Source organism: Eucyclogobius newberryi, unplaced genomic scaffold, assembly GCF_026437365.1.
Source record: "Eucyclogobius newberryi isolate DKJ021-1_F unplaced genomic scaffold, fEucNew1.0.hap1 SCAF_16, whole genome shotgun sequence".
NCBI lineage: Eukaryota > Metazoa > Chordata > Actinopteri > Gobiiformes > Gobiidae > Eucyclogobius > Eucyclogobius newberryi.
Genome location: NW_027315790.1, coordinates 815,932 through 828,656, shown reverse-complemented (window position 1 = coordinate 828,656; position 12,725 = coordinate 815,932). Strand labels below are relative to the sequence as shown.

At 42.3% G+C, this 12,725-nt stretch overlaps 1 protein-coding gene across 1 annotated transcript in view; it reads left to right on the top strand.

Annotated features, from left to right (window-relative positions):
• The window catches only part of tbc1d5 (TBC1 domain family, member 5), an 85,177-nt gene that overhangs the window by 58,974 nt on the left and 13,478 nt on the right, over positions 1-12,725 (top strand). Inside the window, exons 18-20 of the mRNA XM_072447277.1 lie at positions 7,716-7,815; positions 10,254-10,333; positions 10,957-11,208. Coding sequence (XP_072303378.1) covers positions 7,716-7,815; positions 10,254-10,333; positions 10,957-11,208 — 432 coding nt within the window. The remainder of the gene's footprint in view (positions 1-7,715; positions 7,816-10,253; positions 10,334-10,956; positions 11,209-12,725) is intronic.

Here is a 12,725-nt window from a genome sequence, read left to right as displayed (position 1 = left end):
CCCACACAGGAAGTACACAAGTATACACACCTTACCCACACAGGAAGTACAGAAGTATTCACACCTTACCCACACAGGAAGTACACAAGTATACACACCTGACACATACAGGAAGTACACAAGTATACACACCTGACACATACAGGAAGTACACAAGTATACACACCTGACACATACAGGAAGTACACAAGGATTCACACCTGACACATACAGGAAGTACACAAGTATACACACCTGACACATACAGGAAGTACACAAGTATACACACCTGACACATACAGGAAGTACACAAGTATACACACCTGACACATACATGAAGTACACAAGTATACACACCTAACACATACAGGAAGTACACAAGGATTCACACCTGACACATACAGGAAGTACACAAGTATACACACCTGACACATACAGGAAGTACACAAGTATTACACACACAGGAAGTACACAAGGATTCACACCTTACACATACAGGAAGTACACAAGTATACGCACCTGACACATACAGGAAGTACACAAGTATACGCACCTGACACATACAGGAAGTCCACAAGTATACGCACCTTACACATACAGGAAGTACACAAGTATACACACCTGACACATACAGGAAGTACACAAGTATTACACATACAGGAAGTACACAAGTATACGCACCTGACACATACAGGAAGTACACAAGTATACGCACCTGACACATACAGGAAGTACACAAGTATACACACCTTACACATACAGGAAGTACACAAGTATACACACCTGACACATACAGGAAGTACACAAGTATACACACCTTACACATACAGGACGTACACAAGTATACACACCTTACACATACAGGAAGTAGTGTACACAAGTATTACACACACAGGAAGTAGTGTACACAAGTATTACCCACACAGGAAGTAGTGTACACAAGTATACACACCTTATCCACACAGGAAGTACACAAGTACACACACTTTACCCACACAGGAAGTACACAAGTACACACACCTTACCCACACAGGAAGTATACACACCTTACCCACACAGGAAGTATACACACCTTACCCACACAGGAAGTACACAAGTATTCACACCTTACCCACAAAGGAAGTAGTGTACACAAGTATTACCCACACAGGAAGTAGTGTACACAAGTATTCACACCTTACCCACACAGGAAGTACACAAGTATTCACACCTGACACATACAGGAAGTACACAAGTATACACACCTGACACATACAGGAAGTACACAAGTATACACACCTGACACATACAGGAAGTACACAAGTATACACACCTTACCCACACAGGAAGTAGTGTACACAAGTATTACCCACACAGGAAGTAGTGTACACAAGTATTACCCACACAGGAAGTAGTGTACACAAGTATACACACCTTACCCACACAGGAAGTACACAAGTACACACACTTTACCCACACAGGAAGTACACAAGTACACACTCTTTACCCACACAGGAAGTACACAAGTATACACACCTTACCCACACAGGAAGTATACACACCTTACCCACACAGGAAGTATACACACCTTACCCACACAGGAAGTATACACACCTTACCCACACAGGAAGTACACAAGTACACACACTTTACCCACACAGGAAGTACACAAGTATACACACCTTACCCACACAGGAAGTATACACACCTTACCCACACAGGAAGTATACACACCTTACCCACACAGGAAGTACACAAGTATTCACACCTTACCCACACAGGAAGTAGTGTACACAAGTATTACCCACACAGGAAGTAGTGTACACAAGTATTCACACCTTACCCACACAGGAAGTACACAAGTATACACACCTTACCCACACAGGAAGTACACAAGTATACACACCTTACCCACACAGGAAGTACAGAAGTATTCACACCTTACCCACACAGGAAGTACACAAGTATACACACCTGACACATACAGGAAGTACACAAGTATACACACCTGACACATACAGGAAGTACACAAGTATACACACCTGACACATACAGGAAGTACACAAGGATTCACACCTGACACATACAGGAAGTACACAAGTATACACACCTGACACATACAGGAAGTACACAAGTATACACACCTGACACATACAGGAAGTACACAAGTATACACACCTGACACATACATGAAGTACACAAGTATACACACCTAACACATACAGGAAGTACACAAGGATTCACACCTGACACATACAGGAAGTACACAAGTATACACACCTGACACATACAGGAAGTACACAAGTATTACACACACAGGAAGTACACAAGGATTCACACCTTACACATACAGGAAGTACACAAGTATACGCACCTGACACATACAGGAAGTACACAAGTATACGCACCTGACACATACAGGAAGTCCACAAGTATACGCACCTTACACATACAGGAAGTACACAAGTATACACACCTGACACATACAGGAAGTACACAAGTATTACACATACAGGAAGTACACAAGTATACGCACCTGACACATACAGGAAGTACACAAGTATACGCACCTGACACATACAGGAAGTACACAAGTATACACACCTTACACATACAGGAAGTACACAAGTATACACACCTGACACATACAGGAAGTACACAAGTATACACACCTTACACATACAGGACGTACACAAGTATACACACCTTACACATACAGGAAGTAGTGTACACAAGTATTACACACACAGGAAGTAGTGTACACAAGTATTACCCACACAGGAAGTAGTGTACACAAGTATACACACCTTATCCACACAGGAAGTACACAAGTACACACACTTTACCCACACAGGAAGTACACAAGTACACACACTTTACCCACACAGGAAGTACACAAGTATACACACCTTACCCACACAGGAAGTATACACACCTTACCCACACAGGAAGTATACACACCTTACCCACACAGGAAGTACACAAGTATTCACACCTTACCCACAAAGGAAGTAGTGTACACAAGTATTACCCACACAGGAAGTAGTGTACACAAGTATTCACACCTTACCCACACAGGAAGTACACAAGTATTCACACCTGACACATACAGGAAGTACACAAGTATACACACCTGACACATACAGGAAGTACACAAGTATACACACCTGACACATACAGGAAGTACACAAGTATACACACCTGACACATACATGAAGTACACAAGTATACACACCTAACACATACAGGAAGTACACAAGTATACACACCTGACACATACAGGAAGTACACAAGTATACACACCTGACACATACAGGAAGTACACAAGTATACACACCTTACCCACACAGGAAGTAGTGTACACAAGTATTACCCACACAGGAAGTAGTGTACACAAGTATTACCCACACAGGAAGTAGTGTACACAAGTATACACACCTTACCCACACAGGAAGTACACAAGTACACACACTTTACCCACACAGGAAGTACACAAGTACACACTCTTTACCCACACAGGAAGTACACAAGTATACACACCTTACCCACACAGGAAGTATACACACCTTACCCACACAGGAAGTATACACACCTTACCCACACAGGAAGTATACACACCTTACCCACACAGGAAGTACACAAGTACACACACTTTACCCACACAGGAAGTACACAAGTACACACACTTTACCCACACAGGAAGTACACAAGTATACACACCTTACCCACACAGGAAGTATACACACCTTACCCACACAGGAAGTATACACACCTTACCCACACAGGAAGTACCCAAGTATTCACACCTTACCCACACAGGAAGTAGTGTACACAAGTATTACCCACACAGGAAGTAGTGTACACAAGTATTCACACCTTACCCACACAGGAAGTACACAAGTATACACACCTTACCCACACAGGAAGTACACAAGTATACACACCTTACCCACACAGGAAGTACAGAAGTATTCACACCTTACCCACACAGGAAGTACACAAGTATACACACCTGACACATACAGGAAGTACACAAGTATACACACCTGACACATACAGGAAGTACACAAGTATACACACCTGACACATACAGGAAGTACACAAGGATTCACACCTGACACATACAGGAAGTACACAAGTATACACACCTGACACATACAGGAAGTACACAAGTATACACACCTGACACATACATGAAGTACACAAGTATACACACCTAACACATACAGGAAGTACACAAGGATTCACACCTGACACATACAGGAAGTACACAAGTATACACACCTGACACATACAGGAAGTACACAAGTATTACACACACAGGAAGTACACAAGGATTCACACCTTACACATACAGGAAGTACACAAGTATACGCACCTGACACATACAGGAAGTACACAAGTATACGCACCTGACACATACAGGAAGTCCACAAGTATACGCACCTTACACATACAGGAAGTACACAAGTATACACACCTGACACATACAGGAAGTACACAAGTATTACACATACAGGAAGTACACAAGTATACGCACCTGACACATACAGGAAGTACACAAGTATACGCACCTGACACATACAGGAAGTACACAAGTATACACACCTTACACATACAGGAAGTACACAAGTATACACACCTGACACATACAGGAAGTACACAAGTATACACACCTTACACATACAGGACGTACACAAGTATACACACCTTACACATACAGGAAGTAGTGTACACAAGTATTACACACACAGGAAGTAGTGTACACAAGTATTACCCACACAGGAAGTAGTGTACACAAGTATACACACCTTATCCACACAGGAAGTACACAAGTACACACACTTTACCCACACAGGAAGTACACAAGTACACACACTTTACCCACACAGGAAGTACACAAGTATACACACCTTACCCACACAGGAAGTATACACACCTTACCCACACAGGAAGTATACACACCTTACCCACACAGGAAGTACACAAGTATTCACACCTTACCCACAAAGGAAGTAGTGTACACAAGTATTACCCACACAGGAAGTAGTGTACACAAGTATTCACACCTTACCCACACAGGAAGTACACAAGTATACACACCTTACCCACACAGGAAGTACACAAGTATACACACCTTACCCACACAGGAAGTACAGAAGTATTCACACCTTACCCACACAGGAAGTAGTGTACACAAGTATTCACACCTTACCCACACAGGAAGTAGTGTACACAAGTATTCACACCTTACCCACACAGGAAGTAGTGTACACAAGTATTCACACCTTACCCACACAGGAAGTAGTGTACACAAGTATTCACACCTTACCCACACAGGAAGTAGAGTACAGAAGTATTCACACCTTATCCACACAGGAAGTAGTGTACACAAGTATTCACACCTTATCCACACAGGAAGTAGTGTACACAAGTATTCACACCTTACCCACACAGGAAGTAGTGTACACAAGTATTACCCACACAGGAAGTAGAGTACAGAAGTATTCACACCTTTCCCACACAGGAAGTAGTGTACACAAATATTACCCACACAGGAAGTAGTGTACACAAGTATTCACACCTTACCCACACAGGAAGTAGAGTACAGAAGTATTCACACCTTATCCACACAGGAAGTAGTGTACACAAGTATTACCCACACAGGAAGTAGAGTACAGAAGTATTCACACCTTTCCCACACAGGAAGTAGTGTACACAAATATTACCCACACAGGAAGTAGTGTACACAAGTATTCACACCTTACACACACAGGAAGTACACAAGTATTCACACCTTACCCACACAGGAAGTACACAAGTATTCAGACCACACACACACAGGAAGTACACAAGTATTCTCACCTTACCCACACAGGAAGTAGTGTACACAAATATTCACACAGGAAGTAGTTTACACAAGTATTCACACCTTACCCACACAGGAAGTAGTGTACACAAGTATTCACACAGGAAGTAGTGTACACAAGTATTCACACAGGAAGTAGTGTCCAGAAGTATTCACACCTTACCCACACAGGAAGTAGTGTACACAAGTATTCACACCTTACCCACACAGGAAGTAGTGTACACAAGTATTCACACCTTACCCACACAGGAAGTAGTGTGCACAAGTATTCACACCTTACCCACACAGGAAGTAGTGTGCACAAGTATTCACACCTTACCCACACAGGAAGTAGAGTACACAAGTATTCACACCTTATCCACACAGGAAGTAGTGTACACAAGTATTCACACCTTACCCACACAGGAAGTAGAGTACACAAGTATTCACACCTTATCCACACAGGAAGTAGTGTACACAAGTATTCACACCTTACCCACACAGGAAGTAGAGTACAGAAGTATTCACACCTTATCCACACAGGAAGTAGTGTACACAAGTATTCACACCTTATCCACACAGGAAGTAGTGTACACAAGTATTCACACCTTACCCACACAGGAAGTAGTGTACACAAATATTACCCACACAGGAAGTAGTGTACACAAGTATTCACACAGGAAGTAGTGTACACAAGTATTCACACAGGATGTAGTGTACACAAGTATTCACACCTTACCCAAACAGGAAGTAGTGTACACAAGTATTCACACCTTACCCACACAGGAAGTAATGTACACAAGTATTCACACAGGAAGTAGTGTACACAAGTTTTCACACCTTACCCACACAGGAAGTAGTGTACACAAGTATTCACACAGGAAGTAGAGTACAGAAGTATTCACAGCTTACACACACAGGAAGTAGAGTACAGAAGTATTTACAGTGTTTGCCATGACACCCAAAATGAAGCTGAGATTTTTCCTCTGATCAACCTTGAGATGCTTCTACAACTTGATTAAGTCCATCTGTGTTGATTTCACTTGATTGGACATGATTGGTAAAAGCACACATCTGTCTAGAGAAGGTCCCACAGTAAGAGTGATGTCAGAGCACAAACCAAGACATGAAGGAACTGTCTGTAGACCTGAGACACAGGATTGTATCAGGCTCAGATCTGGAGAAAGGACAGAAACGTTCAAACGTCTCCTTTTACAAATGATGTCCGGATGTCGTCTTTTCCATTTGTCTGATGTCTGTTCCTATCTCAGTCCAGTCCAGACCGTAAGGGCTATAGCTTGTTGAAATCGGTGAAAGTGTTAAGGAGTTGAAACGCGTCAAAAATTCTGATATGGAAAAATAAATGGGAATACTAGAACATATAGTGTCTGCTTTTTGACGCAGACACTCAATAATCACATTTCAAGCACTTGCAGAGTCATTTTAATAAATGAAAGTCATCACAAAACAATGTAATAACAAATGCCTCGTCGTGAGTCGCACATGTACATGTAGCTTGTACATGTAGCTTTAGTACTTACAGCTCTCGCGCTCCATCGTCTTCTTTTATCTCAAATTTAACGTAGAACTTGTAACTTGAAGCCCAGCTTCAAATTGGCCGTAATTCTTGAAGCAGTCTTAAGTGAAGTGTGATGGGCAAATAAACACGCTGTGTCAGCAGCTGCAGCCTTGGAACAAAAGAAGTCGTGTTTGCCTATATCGCCGCGGCTCCTCTCCCCTGTTAAACATAATTATAAATTGTGTCACCTTAATTCAAAACGGATAAAATGTTGCTTGAATAATTTTCTTTCTGTAAAACACCTATTTCTGTACAATATTCTAGTTTCATTTTCAGTTTCTGACTTAACTCTCGTGTGTCTGTGTCTGTGTCTGTGTCTGTTATCCTCAGGAGGAGGATCTGGAGGCGCAGGTCTCATTTCTTCAGGGTCAAATCAACCACCTGGAGGCCATGAGCAAGTACTGCGCCCGCATGATGAACACACACATCTGTGAGTGCGCACACTCTGCACATACCGCTACACACTGCTACACACTACTACACACTACTACACTTTTCAGGCACGACTGCTGGGGAAGGTTTTGTTACATAGTCACAATGTGGAAATATTTGGTGTTGAATATAGCAATAATTAGACCCGAGCCGAAGGACTTATTAATATTGTATCCCGGGGATGAAAAAACGCAAACATCGAGTAGTAAACAAAGATGGACAAGCTCTCCAAAAGTGGTGTCGAAGTGAAGTTTCCATGAAAAAATATTGAAAGACGGCTCAATAGCGCCACCTCAAAAATCGATGAACATGGGGCTAATGGGAGCCCGACGCCAAAAAAAGTCCCAGTAAAAATGATGCCCACTTCAAGAAATAGTTCATGTGAGGACAAGGGAAAAATGATTTTATGACCCCGCCCTAAGTCATACAGGAAGTCGGCCATATTGGATCAAAAACAGCGCTGACAAAAGTGCACCTCGTCGTACATTTGGCATTTTCTCCTGCAATTTTCATTGACCCATGATGTATGTTATGAAGTTGAAGCTGATACACTGATATTTATGGACAATTTATACAATATCTACGTTTCCAATAGAAATGTTGACGGTTTGTGAAGATTTCCAAGCTGAACGCAATGATATGCAAATGAAGTGGCTAGCTCATAAAATGACTCTCTAGCGCCCTCTCAAATTTCAAAATACATTAGTGAAATGATTGACCTTTTTCATCGTAGACTTATGAATGTTGGTACAAATGTACCTCATGTCAGGATTGGTAAAACACGATATTATGACCCCACTCCAAACACCACAAGGGTTTTCAGTCAAATGGCTTGAAAATTTGTCAAAATTACAAATTGTTGACAAAAATTCCCATTTTTTTAAGTGTTAAAACCTGCATATCTCTGGCATGAGATGTTATATTTCCCGGCATGAATGTACGTTTTGTGCAAAATGATGAACTGTGTACGCAATGATACACAATATATACAGCTATATTTTATAAATGCTCTACAGCGCCCTCTTGACCATTTGAATGAAGGAAAAACATTTACTTTGACGTAGACAAATTAAGTTTGGCACAGACATTCTTCTTACCTTTTTTAACTAAAAAGTCATTGACAGCATACCTGTAGGTAAAAGCATGTTACCGTGGCAACCTGACAAACACTCCCATGTGTTTTGGTTTACAGGCATTTTGAATAGGATGAAAACATGTACTTTAATTGTCATCAACATGTACTTTGTCATTAACAGTTAATTGTCATTAACAAATGTAGCACACTTACTCTCCACATCACACTGAACATAAAAGCCAGTGGGGACATAACTCTATCTCGAGCCGCTCAGTCGTGAAAATGTTGAGTGAAGTAGTATAAAGTTGGTACTGTTTGTGGGGGAGGGGTGATGTAGGCGGGGGGATTAGAGCTGTGCTCTTCGCCGTGGCTCGTACCCCGCGGTCGCAAGAGGAGCGAGGGCCTTTATCGCTATACTGTTTTCACAAAGAGGATTTCATTGCATTAAATCCCAATACTAGTCATGCTTCAGAACTTTAGAACTAAATTTAGATAAACATCCTGTATTATACAAAATGGACATTCACAGTGACAGAGGTTTATAGAAGGTCAGTATGGGATTGGGTAATTGATACCGAATTGAAAAACTGCTCAGGACTTCTCTTATATAATATTATATCATAATATATTTAGGTATGTATGTATATATATATATATATATATATATATATATATATATATATATATATATATATATATATATATATATATATATGTATATATATGTATATATATGTATATATATATATATATATATATATATATATATATATATGTATATATATGTATATATATATATATATATATATATATATATATGTATATATATATATATATATATATATATATATATGTATATATATGTATATATATGTATATATGTATATATATGTATATATATGTATATATATGTATATATATACACACACACACACACATACGTGTGTGTGTGTGTGTATATTAGGGCTGGGGAACTCTTATAAACAAAAACTCCTATAGACAAAACCTCCCATTTCCCAACAAGGGATGGAGGGGAAAAATTAGGATGTCCGCCGGGATAACGTGACGATCTCCGGGTAACACGATGGTTCTCCGCAGTTTCATGAGTTCCTCCTTTGTATAAACGTGAACGGCACCGGGAGGCGCGGGGGGGCCGGGGGGGCCGGGGGGGCTCGGAGCTAGCGCACATCACAACGAAAAACACTTGATCGTACAACTAGTGTGAAAAAAGAGCTGTGCGTGCGTGCGTGTGTCCTTTGACTTGGAGAAATATATATTTGTCCTTTGACTTGGAGAAATAGGACTTTTATAGGTATTTGCATAACCAAGGAATGAAACCATTTGCATGTGTGTTTCCTCAGGTAAAATCCAGGATGTGATTCTACAGGAGCACCTGCAGAAGGAGGACGAGGTGCTGGTGTCACTGGCTGGACTCAAACAGGTCAGTGAGCTGTCGCTATGGAGATATCAGTCTTGTGGGAGTGTATTAACCAAGTTGGCGTTAACCTAATCTTGGAATCTGCTGCTGTCTTTTCTGACTTTTGACTTGCAGTGTTTATAAAGTGCAAACACACAAAGAAGAGTCACGATCAGTTCACGCTCCAAAAGCTTAAATTAATCATTATTTACCTTATCCGCCCCACCCACCCACTTTTGTCTCTTTTTGCAACTGATCAGCACATCCATTGTAATGACACTTCCGGTCGAGCGGTAACTCCGTGCTGTGGAGAACGAAGGGAAAGTCTCTCCTCTAAAACATGCTCTTAAGTAGATTGATTTGTGTAAAATATCCAATGTTCACGTGACCAACAAGTCAACAATACACTGATTCCCTGGGCGGCCCAAAAAAGGCTTTAGTCTGTGTAGAGCTTATTTTCTCTGGAGGTCGGCAGCCCTGTGTTCATGTGCCCTGTGTGTGTGCGTTGGATAGCGGCGCCCAGACGGGTTTCCGGAATAGGGTGGAAAATCAACCCTAAGGGGGTTCCGTCATTAACATGGTCAAAGCGTCTGCATTATGTGATGACACGTAACACACAGCAGTAATGTGTAGTGTTCTTGTGCCAGATCAAAGACATCCTGAAGGGGGCGCTGCGCTTTAACCAGAGCCTGCTGGAGGCCGAAGAGAACGAGGAGATCACCATTGCAGACGACCACTACACGTCTACCGCAGTCGCCACCGCAGAGACCACCCTGCACGCCAACCAGCACGCCAACCAGCCACGCCTACACACCCCAGGGCACCCCGACTCAGACGTGGAGGGCCGCATGAGCACGGAGGAGAGGGATGAAGAGGCCTTGACCCCCCCAGAGCAGCAGGTACAGCATAAACACATGTTCTTATGTCAGAGGTGGATTATACTTGTGAGTATAAAAAGGCACTCATCTGTAAGTGAGAGACCGGAAGAGGAACTGCAAGGAAAATCAATAATTCACAATTGTTGAAAATATTCAGCTGTATTATCTGGACACTGCTTTTGAAAGATGAGACGTTTCAACTCAAGAGTCGTTCTCAATCTGGATCTAGTCTGTGAAATTGGATATTTATCATACTCTGACTAAAAGTTTTTTAAGTTTCCCCTTACGCTAATCTTCTTTGTTACCCCAACAGCTCTATAATGGGTCATAGACATCCTATTGTTAGCTGCCGCAGCTCCTCATCACTGATGTGTACCTGCATCAGAATGGCCAGGGCAGATACCGCACCATGGCTTCAAAATGCTGTTTTTCACAAACTACTAAGTCCTGAGACATAAGGGATAGAAACACCCTTCCTTCTGTTCTGTTTCCCTTTTGTCCCTTTTGCCCTGCTTTTTGCTTCTCTTCACTCTGTTGAGAGCACAAGCGGGGTATTCACAGGCTGAGAGAGCATTCCGGACGTGTTTTCCTCTTTCCTCTTGGGCTCTGAGCCGGTGGGCACCTCTTGGGCTCTGAGCCGGTGGGCACCTCTTGGGCTCTGAGCCGGTGGGCACCTCTTGGGCTCTGAGCCGGTGGGCACCTCTTGGGCTCTGAGCCGGTGGGCACCTCTTGGGCTCTGAGCCGGTGGGCACCTCTTGCCCTGCCTTCTGAGCTGGTGGGCATGTTGTAATGTCCTGATCACCTCTAGCTTGTGCTGTAGTGGGTGAGTAGAATCAAAGAGCAGATTTTGATCTGTGTATAGGTTTCCTATATATACTTCTATATGGAGAAACCAAATACTTGATGACTATGAATGTGCAGTACAGATCAGTGAGTTTACCTCAGGCTAAGCTAAAAAATGTTGTGGCGTAACTTACACTGCATCATCTAACTAACCCCTGCGTCATCTAACTAACCCCTGCATCATCTAACTAACCCCTGCATCATCTAACTAACCCCTGCATCATCTAACTAACCCCTGCATCATCTAACTAACCCCTGCATCATCTAACTAACCCCTGCATCATCTAACTAACCCCTGCATCATCTAACTAACCCCTGCATCATCTAACTAACCCCTGCATCATCTAACTAACCCCTGCATCATCTAACTAACCCCTGCATCATCTAACTAACCCCTGCATCATCTAACTAACCCCTGCATCATCTAACTAACCCCTGCATCATCTAACTAACCCCTGCGTCATCCCGCATGTTTGGTACCCCGTCGCCCCTGGCAAGTACAGTGAACTAGCCCATGCCGAAGGCATGGATCATGCATACTTACTCCTGCTATGACAGAAATAGTCAACAATTTGTGAATGGGCTACGCCCATTCACAAATTGTTGACAACAGCAGCGCGAAGCGCTGCATTCCTCCAAAAACCCTCCTGGCATCGTCCTGTACGCGAGAATCCATGCCGCAGGCATGGGCCATG